General features: G+C 56.9%; 8 protein-coding genes across 8 annotated transcripts; 4 read left to right on the top strand and 4 right to left on the bottom strand.

The window, feature by feature from the left end:
* Window positions 1-334: 334 nt before the first annotated feature.
* Window positions 335-631, bottom strand: BKA78DRAFT_310675 (uncharacterized protein). The gene has a single exon (XM_066888143.1). The coding sequence runs from the start codon at window positions 544-546 to the stop codon at window positions 385-387; it is 162 nt and encodes a 53-aa protein (XP_066745023.1). The 5' UTR covers window positions 547-631; the 3' UTR covers window positions 335-384.
* Window positions 632-1,008: 377 nt separating this feature from the next.
* BKA78DRAFT_110299 (uncharacterized protein) lies at window positions 1,009-1,644 on the bottom strand. The gene has a single exon (XM_066882246.1). It carries the CDS (start codon window positions 1,540-1,542, stop codon window positions 1,042-1,044), a length of 501 nt encoding a protein of 166 aa, XP_066745024.1. The 5' UTR covers window positions 1,543-1,644; the 3' UTR covers window positions 1,009-1,041.
* Window positions 1,645-2,035: 391 nt separating this feature from the next.
* Window positions 2,036-2,734, top strand: BKA78DRAFT_238318 (uncharacterized protein; the record flags this gene model as incomplete). The annotated part of the gene is made up of 1 exon (XM_066883884.1): window positions 2,036-2,734. A coding segment is annotated over one exon (699 nt), but the record flags the coding sequence as incomplete, so codon positions are not given.
* A 440-nt stretch (window positions 2,735-3,174) lies between these two features.
* On the bottom strand, window positions 3,175-3,710 carry BKA78DRAFT_351623 (magnesium transporter; the record flags this gene model as incomplete). Its single annotated transcript, XM_066891207.1, has 3 exons — window positions 3,175-3,225; window positions 3,281-3,578; window positions 3,655-3,710. The coding sequence occupies 3 exons, from the start codon at window positions 3,708-3,710 to the stop codon at window positions 3,175-3,177; spliced, it is 405 nt and encodes a 134-aa protein (XP_066745026.1).
* Window positions 3,711-4,105: 395 nt separating this feature from the next.
* On the bottom strand, window positions 4,106-5,116 carry BKA78DRAFT_249099 (uncharacterized protein; the record flags this gene model as incomplete). Its single annotated transcript, XM_066884442.1, has 4 exons — window positions 4,106-4,335; window positions 4,390-4,772; window positions 4,972-5,011; window positions 5,077-5,116. The coding sequence occupies 4 exons, from the start codon at window positions 5,114-5,116 to the stop codon at window positions 4,106-4,108; spliced, it is 693 nt and encodes a 230-aa protein (XP_066745027.1).
* Window positions 5,117-5,705: 589 nt separating this feature from the next.
* BKA78DRAFT_351625 (P-loop containing nucleoside triphosphate hydrolase protein) lies at window positions 5,706-7,856 on the top strand (the record flags this gene model as incomplete). The annotated part of the gene is made up of 1 exon (XM_066891208.1): window positions 5,706-7,856. The coding sequence occupies one exon, from the start codon at window positions 5,706-5,708 to the stop codon at window positions 7,854-7,856; it is 2,151 nt and encodes a 716-aa protein (XP_066745028.1).
* Window positions 7,857-8,605: 749 nt separating this feature from the next.
* On the top strand, window positions 8,606-11,628 carry BKA78DRAFT_110353 (fungal-specific transcription factor domain-containing protein). The gene is made up of 3 exons (XM_066882247.1): window positions 8,606-8,813; window positions 8,863-8,945; window positions 9,000-11,628. The coding sequence occupies exons 1-3, from the start codon at window positions 8,718-8,720 to the stop codon at window positions 11,455-11,457; spliced, it is 2,637 nt and encodes an 878-aa protein (XP_066745029.1). The 5' UTR covers window positions 8,606-8,717; the 3' UTR covers window positions 11,458-11,628.
* A 1,175-nt stretch (window positions 11,629-12,803) lies between these two features.
* On the top strand, window positions 12,804-13,054 carry BKA78DRAFT_310697 (uncharacterized protein). Its single transcript, XM_066888145.1, has one exon. The coding sequence runs from the start codon at window positions 12,808-12,810 to the stop codon at window positions 12,991-12,993; it is 186 nt and encodes a 61-aa protein (XP_066745030.1). The 5' UTR covers window positions 12,804-12,807; the 3' UTR covers window positions 12,994-13,054.
* Window positions 13,055-15,868: the final 2,814 nt, after the last annotated feature.

Here is a 15,868-nt window from a genome sequence, read left to right on the forward strand (position 1 = left end):
GGAACACAGACCAAGGCCTGTAAATTCGCTCTCGCTTTTGCTTCATCCACCCTTCGCTCGCGAACTCGCCCTCCCAGCCCTGTCGTTCTGTTTGAGACATGTCACTGCTTCAGTTGCACCTCCGCAACACACGTTTCCGCACTAGCATCCCAAGCCACGTTGCAGCGTGCGTCGCACTTGAGCTGTGCAAGTGCGGGACTATCAACCGTCTATGATTCGCAATTCTACTCGAGGTTATTGCAGGACATGTGGTCATGGAATGCTGGGCTATGCCAGACTCGCAGCACTTTTCAGTCTGAGGGGACAAAATTGTTTACCCATCAGTCTGCGAGGGGCTACAGGGGGCATGGAGAGGTTCTGTCAGAGGAGGCGACTCTTCGCAACTCATAACCCCCTTATTCCCACAAACGTACCCCACGCAATGGCCCTCAACAACCCATACCACCCCCACCTCACAGCATGACAGTCTAGCTCGCTGGCCGCCGCGCTTGGGCTGTCAAACGGCGTCACAGCTAGCCCAACGCGGTTCCTGCATCGCGTCGCCATGTTTGCAACCCCCTGATCCCTGCCAGTGCATTTCCTGCGATACCTGTCTCCCACGCCTGCCTTACCACACAGCCAAACTGCCTCCGCCTTGCGCTCAACTGGGCTGGTCTGGACACACCGCGCGCATCCCACGCCTTGCTTGCCCTGCAGAGCTGTCGCGACGGGTCCCACACTACCTGCGGCCACACTCTCCGGCGCGTGCTTAATGGAAAGGCATGCCCAGCGCAGAATGGCATGCGAATAGGTGGTATCCCGACTAGCCCGACGGCGTCACACGAGAGGGAACACATGGCTCTAACCTGTCTGGCAGTGTCACAATGCCAAAAACACAATAGCCGAGAGCTAATGCAATGGTGTTTAGTGGGGGAGCGAAGAGGACGTTTGGGCTCGTGGCTCGTCAACATCCGACCTCCTGTTGCTTCTTCCTGAACGTTTGCTCTTCTCTATCTCCTTGCCCACAGTACTCTTTTTACTCGCTTTGAATCTTGGTGACCTTCAAAGACTTGCGTCCAAGTCCACAGGAAAGAGAGAAGCTAGGTACGCTTCGATTCCAACAACTGTGACATCTGTACCAACGTGTACTTTCTCCTTCATCTCCACTCTCACCACGGCCAGACCTGCTTTTCTGTGCTCTTTGTCCCTCGTCAACCCCAGTGCTCTTCTCGAGACGCGATTTCTAGACATTTGCGTCACGCTGCTTTGTCCAGCATCCAACAACCGACGACGGGTCGACAGCCGCAATCCACATCCCCGCCTAAGCTTCCCGTCCCTGCGTATATCGTACCCAACTTTCCCTGCCTCCCTGCCAACAGCACCCTCCGAGCAAGTTCTGCTTTTGGGACAAATATCGCGTTTTGCAAGTAGCGACCCTCGCTGCTGTCTGGTCGGTTGAACTGTTGTCCTACACGTCGTATCGTGGTCAACGCATCCAACAACTCTCCCAGTCCCATCTTTCCCCATTCCACGCAGGGCAAGTTTAACCCATTGCACACCCATCTTTCCAGAAAGTTTACAAGGGGCCACAACCTTAATCCAAACCAATCCAAACTTCAGGACGGCCTCCCGACGCTTCCCCACTGGATACCTTGGCCCGACAGCAGATAGGCTCAGAGCGGAAAAAGTGTAGACAGACCAGGAACACAACACACATCCCTACCCCGAGCTCAACTGCATTGGCACAAAAGCGGGCCGCTCCAGCCAAATGTTCTCAGCACAACACGACACGCTGCACGACGTGCTGTACCGCCTGCTCGTCGACGGCCGGCCACAGCACCACCACCACCAAGCAGCCACATCTCCACAACACCCTCACAGCAAGCACCACGGCCAACACGCCCTCAATCAAAACTCCCCCTTGTCAAGCATCATGACGCTCCGCGGCTACACCTTCAGCAACACGAGCACGCCAACCACGCCCATCACGCCCAGCACGCCCACGACCGCGAGCAGCATCAAACCACTGTCGCCGCTGCTTCTCCTCCCGCTCGTCTTTCTCGCCCTCCTCACGCCCCTGCTCGCGCTGCACACCTACTGCGACTACCACGCCTTCCTAGCTCTCGGGGCGGGCGGCACGCCGCACAACTTCGGCGGCTACCTGCGCATCAAGCTGCTCGCCCTCTTCGCGCTGCGCAACCCGCGCTCGCCGGCGCCCGTCCCCGCCGACCTGCGCGCCACGGGGTATCTGGACGCAGAAACGCTCGGCGTGCGGAGGGGCGCCCGCCCGCTCGTCCGCGGCATCGCGCCGCACCGGCAGGTCAGCGACAAGATGGGGGAGGGCGAGAACGGTGGCGTCGTCTTCGCCGCCATGATGGCGCGGCTGCGCGCCTTGGCCGCGACGCCGGCCCACGGGCTGGTCGAGGGCACCAGCTGCTTCGAGAAGCACGGGACGGGGCTGTTTAGCACGCGCGCGCTGACGCGGACCTGTCGGGGCGAGGTGTGCCATATTCACGCCAGCGATGGCAGTTTGCATCTGACGCTGTACCCGGGGGATGCGAAGGCCGTGATTGAGCGCGGGTGGGGCGAGAGACATCCCCTGGCGAGGGGAGGCTGGTTTAGGCGGTTTGTGCCGAGGGGGTTTGTCATGATATATGCTCCGCGAGATGAGGCGGAGATGGAGGTCGTGGAAAGGATTGTCAAGGCGAGCGTGTGGTGGGTTAGTGGGGTGTGTGTGGGTGGGGAAGGGGAGGGAGAGGGGCTGCAGGGGCGCGCGAGGTCGGAGAAGGATGACTTGGCTCGAGAGGTGACGAGGGGGAGGGAGGACAGACGGGATAGCGTAACGACGGAGAAAGATGGATTCTGCCTGGGTTGTCGCCGAAAGTTTGATGGAGATTCGTACAGCGCGTTTGGTTCATGATGTTTTTGGTTGGGTCTGTAGGTTCTGGAAAGAGTCGAGGTCGGAGTTTGAGCAAAGACGGCGTTGGCATGGCCTAGAGCACAAGTTTAGTTCGAAACCCGATGATATCAGGTATTTTGAACGCCCTTCTATCGTCCCGAATGCCAGTGCTAGACATCTCGCCTCCCGCTTTCAATCATCCACGTTTAATCCTACTATATGTTAGCAAGCCAACCAACCATCCAAAGCAATTCCAACTGACCACGAATGCCACCAGCACCTCCCCATTCATCTCTTCAAATGCCACCACCACCCCTCACCCAATCCGCAAACTCCCTCCGTTTCTCCTGCACCATGAATCAGCCGTGTCCAGTCCAAACCATCTTAACCCGCCCAACTCACCCTGCCATCCCAGAAACCCAACCTCTCCTCAGTAAGCCAAGCCCACGGATTGCCCGCGGGGGGCTCGCGTCCATCTCTGCCAGTCTTGCCCTTGCCGAGGCGCCTCCGCGTCTCCTCGCGCTCGGCGGCGCCGGCCCAGCGCGCCCAGCGGATGGGCTTGAGCGCCGGCGACGAGGCGATGATGCCCGCGCAGGTGACGAGCACGCTGATGAGCGTCTCGGCGACGATGTCGAGCGGCAGCGAGGGGATCGTGTGGGAGGTTGAGTAGAGCGAGGCGTGTTCGTGCGCGGAGTAGACGCTGCGTCGAGGTTGTGTTAGTTGGATCTGGCACTCTTTTTTTGGGTTGCTGATGGCGAGGGTGAAGAGTGACGTACGCGTGCGTCAAGAATATCAGACCGGTGATGGTCAGGAGATTTGGTAGGAGCCCCATGGTGGACGAATTGGCTGTTTGATGGTGCTTGATATCGACGACGTTGGCGTTCGTGGTGAGCTACGGAATAGTTGCCCGAGCTTCTCGACGCCAAGAGCGACCTGACCGCCTACGCATGACAGCTCCCACAAATCATATAGCACGCGTGGGGCACGTTGGACCCCGCCGAAAATCACCTCGAGGCAAGTCTCTGCTCAAGACATTTATGCCATCATTTCATCTTTTTTTTGGCATCTATAGAAACGCTCATGATCATCATTCCGTTAAAACCCTGACCCTTCAGAGACCGACCCATCATGAGCAAAGGCACTTGGCGACGCAACCAATGCTAAAACCCTCGGTGCCGTTTTTAAGCTGGCGAAGAATTCAAAACAACGACGGATTAGAAAATTGCTTTACAGCTTCTGCATGGCAGCAATGTCGGTGGACTGGACGTGGTCCTCGTCCTCCTCAATCTGCTGCTGGAGCTCGTCAAGGGAGACCTTCTCGTCCTCGACGACCAAGTTGATCATCAGCTTCTTGATACCGAAGCCGACGGGAACGAGCTTGGAGGCACCCCAGACGAGACCGTCCTTCTCAATGGCACGGACGTTGGCCTCGAGCTCTCCCATGTCGGTCTCGTCATCTAACAAAGGTGGTTAGTGCAGGTCGACAAAGAAATCACAGGAAGCTAGCTTACCCCAGGGCTTGACGTCCATGGTGACGACGGACTTGGCAGCGGGCTTCTCCTTGCCAGCCTTCTTCTTCCTGTACTCCTCAAGACGCTCCTCCCTGATCCTGACGGCCTCGGCGTCCTCCTCCTCGTCGTCGGAGCCGAAGAGGTCGACGTCGTCATCGTCCTCCTCCTTCTTCTCGGGCGCACCGGCGGGGTTGACGGTGAGCTCGCTGGACTCGGGGCCGTAGGCGGTGGCGGCCTTGGATGGGTCACCGGGGAGGGAGGAGAACTCGGCCTCGAAGGTGGCAATGTGCTTGTACCAGCGGTAGGCGTGGGTGTACTTCTCGGCAGCGGGAGCCTCCTTCAACTGCTTGAAGACAGCAACATCGGCCTGCGAGGGAGCGTAGCTATTACAGTCAGCACGATGCGAATCGTGGAGTTGCGAATTGAATCGGTGGAAGAAGGCTGGGTCAGAGGTGCGCAAAGCGCTTGTTGTCGACTCATTTGCGGGGTCTTAAGCCGCTCATAAACACGGACCAATTTTTCTCATCATTCAGGTTGGGGGAGGAGTTGGGGATGGTGTTGAGTGGGATAGACTGCACTTACCCGACAATGTAGCTGCGCGTCGAGACCCAGCGGTCAAGAACTAACCACAGCTGTCAGTCAAAAGTTTGCGCAGGGCCAGTCATAGCAGAAGGCGCTCTGACATACGGGTGAGGCCAGCGTCGGAGACGAAGTCGGTGAAGCCCATTTTGATGTGGAAGGGAGGTGAAGATGGGTGGTGAGGGGTATCAAGGGAGCAGGAATTGAAAAGTGGTGTTGGATAGAGAGGGGCAAGGTGTCGTTGGGTTTGAGTGAAAAGAAAACCAACCGACCCGCCGCTTGTGTGCACGGGCCAGACTGGGCGGAAAATCTGGTTGGCCCGTTCCGGCGCTCTGACTCCGCGAAGCCCTGTGGCGCTAGCTCCCTGTGGCGTCGGCAGCTGTGGCGCTTTGCGATGTTCGGATCTTCGAGAAGCTCGTCGAATGCTCGAGGTGGTGCCCATCCACCCGCGAGCGAGATATATTCGACCGGTGTCCCTCGTGTCTCGAGGCATTGTTCAATTGACTTTCACTGCAAAAATGCTCTCGACGCAAGCAAGATCCGCCGCAAGGCGTCTCTCGATTTCCGCTTTTGATGCTTCGAATGCGCTCCGTCCGCGCAATGCACGATCTTTGGCAAGAATATCGCAACGAACACCCACATGGATATCCTCCGCGAATACACTCCGACCAGCATATGCGATACGAACCTACGCGAATGGCCGGCCGCACCCTCCCGGCGGTACCCACCAAATGAACATGGGTGGTGGCGAGGAAAAACCGGCATTGGAAGAATATGGTGTCGACCTCACAAAAAAGGCCAAGGATGGAAAGCTCGACCCTGTCATTGGAAGAGATGCAGAGATACACAGGACAATTCAGGTGCTGTCGCGAAGAACAAAGAACAACCCAGTCTTGATTGGCGCTGCTGGTACTGGAAAGACGGCAGTGCTTGAGGGTCTCGCTCAGCGCATTGTCCGAGGTGATGTCCCAGAGTCAATCAAGGACAAGAGGGTGGTATCACTGGACTTGGGATCGCTAATTGCTGGCGCCAAGTTCAGAGGTGACTTTGAGGAGAGGTTGAAGAAGGTTTTGAAAGAGGTGGAAGAGGCCAAGGGTGGAGTTATTCTCTTCATTGATGAGCTGCATACCCTGCTCGGTCTCGGCAAGGCAGAGGGTAGTATCGACGCCAGCAACTTGCTAAAGCCAGCGCTTTCGCGGGGCGAGCTCCAATGCTGTGGCGCAACGACACTCAACGAGTACAGACTGATCGAAAAGGATGTTGCTCTTGCAAGAAGATTCCAACCTATCCTGGTAGGGGAGCCCTCGGTCCAAGACACCATCTCCATTCTCCGTGGCATCAAGGAAAAGTACGAAGTCCACCATGGTGTCCGCATCACAGACTCGGCCCTCGTTGCGGCCGCCACCTACAGCAACCGATACATTACGGACCGCTTCCTTCCTGACAAAGCCATCGACCTGGTTGACGAGGCTGCCAGTGCACTTCGTCTGCAGCAAGAAAGCAAGCCTGACGCCATTCAAGAATTGGACAGGCAAATCATGACCATTCAGATCGAGTTGGAGTCGCTGCGCAAAGAGGATGATGTTGTCAGCAAGGAGCGTCGGGAAAAGCTCGAAGAGTCGCTCAAGTCGAAGCAAGAGGAGCTGAACAAGTTGAATGAGAAGTGGGAAGCGGAGCGCGGCGAGATTGAAAACATCAAGAACATCAAGGAGAGCTTGGAGAGGGCCCGCATGGAGCTTGAAAAGTGTCAGCGCGAAGGGAACTTTGCCAAAGCCAGTGAGCTCCGCTACGCCACCATCCCCGAGCTCGAGAAGAAACTGCCCAAGGACGGTTCCGAGGGACCTGGCAAGACTCCGGACAGTTTGCTTCACGATTCAGTCACCGCCGACGACATTGCAAACGTCGTCAGCCGCAGCACAGGCATTCCCGTCACCAAGCTCATGTCTGGAGAGATTGAGAAGCTCATCCACATGGAAGACACCCTTCGCCAGTCGGTCCGTGGGCAGGATGAGGCATTGACTGCTGTCGCCAATGCTGTGCGCATGCAGCGTGCCGGTCTCAGTGGCGAGAACCGTCCTCTTGCTAGCTTCATGTTCCTCGGTCCTACCGGTGTAGGCAAGACGGAGCTGTGCAAGAAGATGGCGGAGTTCCTCTTTTCCACTGACCAAGCAGTCATCCGATTCGACATGAGCGAATTCCAGGAGAAGCACACGGTCAGCAGACTCATCGGTAGCCCTGCTGGATACGTTGGCTATGACGACGCAGGACAGCTTACCGAGGCCGTGAGAAGGAAGCCGTACGCAATTCTTCTCTTTGACGAGTTTGAAAAGGCTCACCGCGACATTTCGACACTTTTGCTCCAGGTCCTGGACGAGGGTTTCCTCACAGACGCACAGGGCCACAGGGTCGACTTCCGCAACACCATCATCGTCTTGACATCCAACCTTGGCGCTGAAGTCATTGTTGGAGACAACGCCGTCACGAACGCAGAAACTGGCGAGATTTCACCAGAAGTCAAGAAGTCGGTCATGGACGTCGTGCAGTCGAGCTACCCGCCCGAGTTCCTCAACCGCATCGATGAATTCATTCTCTTCAGAAGGCTGTCCAAGTCGGCTCTGAGGGACATTGTAGACATTCGGCTCAAGGAGCTGCAGAAGCGGCTGGAGGACAGGAGAATCACGCTCAAGGTGCCGGATGAGGTCAAGGAGTGGTTGTGCGACCGCGGATACGACCCACGATACGGCGCCAGACCCCTGAATCGACTCATCTCCAAGCAGGTTGGCAACAGCCTCGCGGACAAGATCATTAGGGGCGAAGTCAGAAACAACTCGACGGCAGTCGTGGGCATCAACGAGGACGGGAGCGGGCTTTACGTGGCAGCAGAGTAAGCAAGTGTACGATGGTGTTGCTTTGATCGTTAGTGGGTAGGTGGATGGTCATGGGACGAGGGAAAATTTGGGCCAGAAGCAGGCGCACGTTCTCCACTATGCGGGGTGTAGGAATATGCATTGCAGGCGTTCGGGAGGGCATGGATTGGATGGAATTTTTGTAGAGCGTTAATGCCAATACTTCACTCACGATAGGGTTTTTTGGTTGAACAGAGATGACGTCTATAGCACCGAGAGGTTCCGGATATGTATAGTGTAGGGTCTGTCAGGCCTTGACGAGGCGCCCAGTGGGGGCAGACGAGAGGAGCGATGCTAATGTTGGAGCTAGTGTACGTAGGAGTTGTTGGCGAGCGAGCGTGAAACGAAACAAGAGGCCAGAAGTTGCAAAACCCACTCTTGATACAAGCAGCATGTCACGATAGGCCTCCGAGAAATGGGTGGTGGAGAGGCTGACAGGACGACAGACGCAAAGTTGGGAATCGGGCCGACCTTCTCCACACGGGGCGCGGAGACATGGGGCAAAGGCCGACAACAAGCAAAATCGACGCCTCTTGTTCAACGACGCGGGGTCAGGACGGCCGGGGGTCCCACCAGCGCGCGCCCACTGCCCAGTCAGCAACATCAAGTCAATTCTCATTAGCACACCCCACAACCTTCTCCCATTCAACCAAACTATCCCGCGCCTCTTCCCACTCTCCCGCGCTCTCTGTCGCCCTTCGCATGGATCGTCGACGTTTGAACCACCACCACGTCTGAGAGAACTTCTCGAGAAACAAAGCGGCGCGCCGCTACCGCCTCGCCTCGGCCTTCCTGCCCTACTTCACTGCTGCTACCCGGCTATCCTTCTTCCGCCCGTCCATAATGCCCGCCGCCGACAACACCAACAAGTCTCAGCGCAAACCGCCCAGGCGACATGTCACCACCGCCTGTCTAGCCTGTCGCGAGTCCAAAATCAAGGCTTGACTCACAGAGCCTTGCCGTCTGCTCAACAGCTAACCGTTTCCAGTGCGACGGTGGTCAGCCCAGCTGTGAAAAGTGCAAGTCAAAAGGCAGAGAATGCAAGTATTCGCAGGACGAGGACAAGAGAAGGTATACACCCATGTCTCTCATTCTTCCCACATCAGGAAATAACCAGTCGCACAGAGTCTCGTTGCGTAACGCCATTGAAATCCTGTCCGCCCGAGTCGACCACTTGAGCCAGCACATTACCTCCAATGGCCTCCAATTGCCGCCCATGGAGCCCGAGGCCCAGGCGAGCCTCTCTCGCATTCTTGAGGTATTGCGATTGCCCGCCGCAAAATCGGCTGCCCTGAAGCCGCCCGTGGAATCCGCCATTGATCCTTCGCCGGAACGGGGACCGCCTTCGTTGGACTTTGCGCCAGCCGGTTTTGACTGGCACTTCCTCGACACCCACCAATGGCCTGCACCCTTCGGAGAAAATGGTAACCCGCATCAAGGCTTCACTTCTGCCGTTGATCCCTCGGCAATTACCAGAGCCCCCATGGTCGAACAGCTCGCCGCCGCCGCCGCCAACACAACCTCGCCCCAAACAAGCCAGTCGTACGTCTCGCCGTCGAGAAATACATCATTGACATCACCTCCCACTGTGAGCATGCCGACTCCGTCGACCCAAAGCGTACCAGCATTGGAACACAGCGGACCGACGGACAATTCAGCCGACGACAGCGATGACGAAAGCGAGGACGAGCTGATTAAACAAATATCCACCCGAATGGGCTCCCTGCAACTTGCGCCTGACGGCCACCTACGTTATTACGGCGCCACCTCCAACATCCTGTGCGACTTTCCCGACACCGACCACACCCAGACTAGGCGATCGGTCCGAAGAGATGGCCGAGACGTACTCGAAGCCGCAAACTTGGACAAGACTGTGGACCCCTCGATCGAGGAGCATCTCATCAGTCTGTATTTTGCCTGGCAGGAGCCATTTTTCCACGTCGTGGATGAAAAAATGTATCACATTGGAAAGGAAGAGTGGCGCATAGAGAAGAGAGATGTCGCCTACTACTCCGAGGTCCTCACAAACGCCATGTGCGCGGCTGGCGCAGCATTTGATGCCCGGTACCATCCAAATTTCGTGACTTGGCCAAAATCTCTGTCAGACTACTTTGCTGACCGAGCAAAAGCCCTCTTGGAGCTCGAAATGGACAGCCCATGCATAGCGACCGTCCAGGCGCTGGTCATCCTTGGAAGCCACGAAATGGCTTGCAAAAGGGACGCGCGCGGCTGGCTCTACAGCGGCATGGCAATGCGCCTGGCATTTGACCTTGGTCTTCATCTCGACATGTCGTCGTATGTGAGACAGGGCAAAATTAGTGCAACTGAAGCCGAGATTCGCCGCGTCACGTTTTGGGGGGCCTACATTGTTGACCATCTTTCCGGCTTTTACTACGGACGGCCCGTTCGCATCAACAATGGCGACATTTCTGTGGCCAAGCCGACTTCAGACCCGACTTCTGCCATGATGAGCGCGTGGGTACCATATGGATTGCACAGCCCCATGGCCTCGGATCCCTCTTTGATGTTCCAAGTCCCATTGGAGTTGGTCTCGCGTGCCACGGTGGAGCTGTGCGAAATCATGGAGCCTCTTGGCCACGTCCTCTACGGAGTCTCCAACATTTCGCGTCAAGACCTGCACCTCCTCTCCTACAAGGTTACTGGCCAAATATTCGAGTGGAAGGCCAATTTGCAACCTCTTCTTCAAGTCGACTACCAGGATACCAATACTGCCTACCTTCCCCAGGTCCTACTCCTCCACATGCTTTACCACCAGTTCATCATTTACATCCATCGGCCCTATGTCTCTAGAACCTACATCCAGCCATCTCCGCCTCAAGGCCCGGGTCACATGCACGCCCAGCAAATGTGCATCGAAAGTGCAACCGCCATTGTCGAGCTCTTGCGTCTGTACGAGGAACGCTACACTTTCCGCCGCATGAATATTCAAGCAGTTTCCATCATCTTCACCACCTCCCTCATTCTTATTTTCCTCATTTGCTCCAAGCAGCGTGGCTCGCCTCCTCCTGTAACAGCAAGCTCTCCCTCGACCGCAAACGCCACTGAAAACGCCGTTGCCTACCTGAGCGTATGCTTCCGGGCCCTCGAGGATCTCACGCAGAGCTACGACAGTGCGCGTAGGACACGCGAATTCCTTGTTGCCCTCCAGCAACGCTGGCAAAAGCAGGCTCGAAACCACGGCGGCAAACGCCACCTCAAAGACCGTTCTGCCGCCGCATCGCCCCGACACGAGAAGAAACGGCCACGAGCCAGCACCTATGACGTCGCTAGCCTGACAGCTGCAGCTGGCGGTCCTCAGGGTGTGGTTCCTGGCCAAGGAGGCAACACGACCCGACACAACTCCTTCGTCGGCAATGCAGCCATCACGAAAGGTGCTAGCGCTGCCGTCGGCGCCGGCAACGGTGACTTGCAGGACTTCGACTTTTCTGGATTTGGCAACGGCACCGACTTTGCCGCTGCAACAGCGGCCAGAGAGCAACACCATAGTCCGGACTCGTTGGGCGACGACCTATTGGCCCAGTTGTGCTCGATTGGTCCTGCGGGGTCGGTGACGTTTCCTTGAAGTCGCTGAGTGGATGCGGTAATCTTTCCCCGTCGAAGGCTCGCGTGATGCGAGCAAGGGTCCCAGCCCCTTCGTCATCTATGGCTCATGAAGCCATAATCCTCAATGCGCAACTCGCGCCATCACGGCGGACAAACATGTCCGTCGGGACTCGTGTCGGGCTCTGGTAGTAGAAGACCGGATCGTGTGCCCATCGAGTGATGTAGGAAATAGGCGGCATGGAGTGAAGAAAGTGCGAGCTTGAGCGACGCAGACTGCGAGATGTTCTGTTGGGCTTTCAGCTCCTCCAGACTTGAGATCTTTGAATTTTGCTTCGATTGTAATGCTTTTGGGTGGACTTGATGTTTCGTAGCGAGAATGCGCATTTCACGGCCGGAATAAGGCTACTGCGAGTCGACAATTATACGTTTTCAGTCATCATGAAGTTCTATGTTGTTGCAGGTGTAAGATTAGCTGGACACTCGATTTTCAATTCTTGCGCACGATGTTTCAAACTGGTCCAGAAACCTTGACGTCGATTAGGGTGTTGCGCAGCCGCGCCTTCCCCAAAGCAAAATGTGTTCCAACACCATGGCTTCTCCCGTTCAGTGTCATCTTGCTATGTCACCAGCGATATCATCGGCCATTACTCCACTACTTATCCTTCAAACCTATCCATATGCCGTCGCCGCAACTCGCAATCACGAGCGCGTCCGCACACCATCAATGCCGCTGCACCGGCCCAAGACGACATTCATCCTATGCGTCTATCTTCTCATCCTGGCCTCGGTGCCCCTAGCACAATGCTACCCCCTTCTCCTTCCGCAATCGAGTTATCCGCAATCCCTTCACTCTGCACCGGCATCATTGTACACCACTGCAACAAAAAATACTACCAAAGAGCAAGGCGTCAAACGCTGTCCGCGTTCCACTGGTAACGGCGACCTCTACGGACTGGGAATCCGTCTGGGTATCTACCTACAATGGCTCTCCAGCCACATCACGCACACGGTCTCGCCCGCCAGCGCGGCCGCGACGCACGACGCCAACTCCGTCTTCTTGCTGGCCATCCTCATTGCGCTGACGACGGGGACGGCGAGACCGCGCAAGTGGATACGCGCGGAAGAGGCGTACGTCGTATTACTGATTGCGTGGGGCTTTGTGGGGACGGTCGTCGGTGTTGCAGGAGTGAGGCTCAGGGGGTTGGAGGGACACGGTGGTGGTTTGGGAGCCCGGAAGTGGGTGCGAGGGAGGGTCGACGCGTGGTCGTGTAAGAGCAAGGACAAGGCAGAAGATGGAGACGAGGAAGCCAAAGTCGTCGACAACGACGACACGACATGGTGGAGCTGGGCACAGAAGCCGCTCTCGCGCATGCGCCGCTGGACTCTCATGACAGACCCTTCCGCTCCTACACCTCCCAGGCACAAGCGCAAGCGCGCCGCCCGCCTCACCCTCTCTGCCGCCTCGGTCATCAAGCACCCCAGCCTCTCGTGGAGCGGCATCCTCTGGCGCAGTAGCATCCTGTCGTACCTCGCCGGCCTCAACGCGTGGGTCTAGTGGTCGCACGTCGAGACGTGGGAGCTGGACACCAAGCACGGCGGCCGCGCCATGCTCAATGCCGAAACCTACAAGAAAAATGGCTGTGTGCATCATGTGTTTTTCTTTGGCTCATGGCCACTCGAGAAAGGGCAGTTGGGCACTGTCCTCAGGGTGTTGTCCCTCGTTGTGGCCATCCCCGCACTGATATTTAGTGTCGCGATTGCGCTCGTCTCGGCTGTCGTGCTGGTTTTCATCGTCCAAGTCTTGCTGCTTGCTGCGAGGGGGAAGTTCAGGGCGTGGTGGGCCAAGATAGCAGTCGGCAAAAACACCCATCCAACTGGGCAGGATGGCCAGAAGACTGCAAACAGACAGAATATCTTGTCACCTGAAATCGAGACGGCAGCCAGACTGAAAGGAAAACAGCCAGCTTCCGGCTCTAACAAAATCTCCTCACCTCCGAAGCGCAAACGTACCAACACATCAACCTCGAGCGGTCATCGCCGCTCCAACTCGTGGCCCGTTGCCGTCGCCGCCGCCTCGGCCTCAGCCATGGGTAAACCCATTCAACCCATTATTTTCGGCGTCCGCGACGTCATTGCGCAGTGGTTCGTCCGCAAGGAGGCGGAGCAGCAGAAAGAAATCGAGGAGCACAAGTATGACAAGCAGAGAAAGCAAAAGAGACGTACAAAGCAGCGCTCGCAGCCACCGCCTCCTGAGAACCCCGAGAGTGTCGAAAATGCCGAGCTCGACGTCGTTTGGAAGCCGTTCATGGCGCTCATGATGAACCACGGCGAGGAGCGGCAGGGAGACGCCGGGGGCCATGTCGAGATGCGACGACTGCAACGGCACGATGGCCAGACGGCTGCGCACAGGAGAAGCAGAGACGGCGGTGGCGGCGTCGACAGGCCAAAAGCTCCCCCTCCTCCTCCTCCAAAGCACAACCACATCCACGCCGCCAACACCGACACCGCCCCACCTCACCCGCACCCAACCATCCGCCTAACAACACACATCCTGACCCTCCTCAGCATCGGCCTCTTCATCGTCTCCATCGAAGCGACCCTCTCCCTCGCCTCGCTCAGCTCCATCAACGACATCAGCAGCATCGGCCAGCTGATCCCGTTCATCATCGGGCTTGCTAGCTTCGCCGCCAGCCTGCGCGTGCTGGCTATCGAAATGTATCGCCGCCGCAACCCCGACTGGCGCGATTGGGCTTGGGAGGTCAGTGGCACGTGGAGGGGCTTTGCGGCGAGGGCGGTTGTGAGGAGGGATAGGGATGGGCAGGAGGAGCGGCAGGGGAGGGGAGGCGGGTTTGGCTGGTGGCCGTGGGGAAGGGCGAGGGCGAGGGCAGGGGCGGATGTGGTGGGTGGGAATGGGTGTGTTGGGGCGAGGAGGAGGGCGGGCGGGAGTAGGGGCAGTGTGCGCGTTGTTGATGGGAATGGCGGCAGTGGCAGTGGTGATACTTGGGTCACCGAGGAGGAGTGGGAGGCGTGTGTATAACACAGGAGTGTCTGGTTGGCAGAGGGGCTTATTCTTGTCTTTTGGGTACTCGGGTTATTACTTGGTTCTGTCTATTCATTTCGCATCCTCCTCCTGATCTTCTGAGTCTCTGCTGCATGCAACTGATTTCGGCGTTCGTCATTCTTCTGCGAGGCGTTCAAGCGACCTTCTGGCGATTTTGCGTCAAACACTACCTGGACTCCTCTTTGTCTGATTCACGCTGAGCAGGCAGCACTAGTGAAGAACCACATCGTCATCGACGCATAACGCTGCTATCCTCCAGCCTCTTCCAAATCCTCTCCACACTACCCCTCTGCTGTCTTTGGCTGCCCAAAGAAAGTAGCGGACGACGACTTGCGCGGAAAACCAACAAAGTAAATTTCTATGTGTACTCGGAAGAAACCACCAGCAGTAACGAATTTTGGGTCGTCGTGCTCCTGGCCACAGCCAGCACCCGGAGCTCGTTGATGATCTGGCAAAAAAGGGGAGAGGGAATGCTGCTTTTATATCCCTGACTCTGGCTGCTAGCTAGGGAGCTTGGAGGCGGTGTGGGAGATTTGGTCACGAGGAAGGCGAGTAGATTGCAGCCTTGCTGTGGCACGAGACAAGCAGATGGACAAGCGGATAGGTCAGCAAGGGGGCGGGCCCCGTGCACTTGCCATGTGCGATGACCCCCTGACTCCAGCGTCGACGTGGCCGTGGGTATCTGTGGCATGTGATTTCTGGTTTAAGCATCAGTATCGTCATCGGTGCCCTAGGTTGGTCGGATTCGATGGTATAAAAGCCTCTTGCCCCCCTCCCTGATTGCGAGTAGACACCGACTAAAGAGCTCGACCATTCACTCGGCAAAGTCCCAATTGAGTCGAGCTTTGTTTCTACGTGACTTACGCAATCCTACTGTTTGGGGCGTTGTCCGGACAAGCAATCAGAGTGCATTGTCCCGCGCGGGGTCTATTATCCGGGAAAGGGAGAAGTCGAGAGTGATGAGTGATGGTGTAGTAAAGCTTTATGAGATGATGATGTCCACGGCTTTTGTTCTGGTGTGCTGACGACGTTTTGGAGACATGTTGGGATGTATGAAAAGGGAGGTGGGAAGGCGCAAAGGCGAAAGAAAGACAAGTCGAATGAATTCAAGCACAATGACAGGAGAGGAAAGAACAGAACAAAGTACCCTTCACTCTTTGCTTTTGGGAAACAGCCAGTGTGACAAAGGTGAGAAGTTTCTCCATGACCCATCGACAGCAGAACATATGCGACAACTTCGCTTGTCCTCTTGCTGAACGGCCAACTTGCTCCTCTTTTATACCCCCCTCGCAGGAGCTTGGGCCAGTTTGGTCAAGGGCAGCCCAACCAATGGAAGCTTCCGCCTCCTTCATCGCAGAGCAGGCAGGCT

This window comes from Phyllosticta capitalensis (genome assembly GCF_038381095.1).
Source record: "Phyllosticta capitalensis strain CBS 128856 chromosome Unknown BKA78scaffold_4, whole genome shotgun sequence".
Taxonomy (NCBI): Eukaryota; Fungi; Ascomycota; class Dothideomycetes; order Botryosphaeriales; family Phyllostictaceae; genus Phyllosticta; species Phyllosticta capitalensis.

Coding starts and splice junctions, on each gene's coding strand:
- BKA78DRAFT_310675 (XM_066888143.1), bottom strand. CDS start 546: ATGGCGACGCGATGCAGGAACCGCGTTGGGCTAGCTGTGACGCCGTTT.
- BKA78DRAFT_110299 (XM_066882246.1), bottom strand. CDS start 1,542: ATGGGTGTGCAATGGGTTAAACTTGCCCTGCGTGGAATGGGGAAAGAT.
- BKA78DRAFT_110353 (XM_066882247.1), top strand. CDS start 8,718: ATGCCCGCCGCCGACAACACCAACAAGTCTCAGCGCAAACCGCCCAGG. Junction 8,814..8,862: donor GTCGCGAGTCCAAAATCAAG/GCTTGACTCACA, acceptor AACCGTTTCCAG/TGCGACGGTGGTCAGCCCAG. Junction 8,946..8,999: donor CAGGACGAGGACAAGAGAAG/GTATACACCCAT, acceptor CCAGTCGCACAG/AGTCTCGTTGCGTAACGCCA.
- BKA78DRAFT_310697 (XM_066888145.1), top strand. CDS start 12,808: ATGCGCCGCTGGACTCTCATGACAGACCCTTCCGCTCCTACACCTCCC.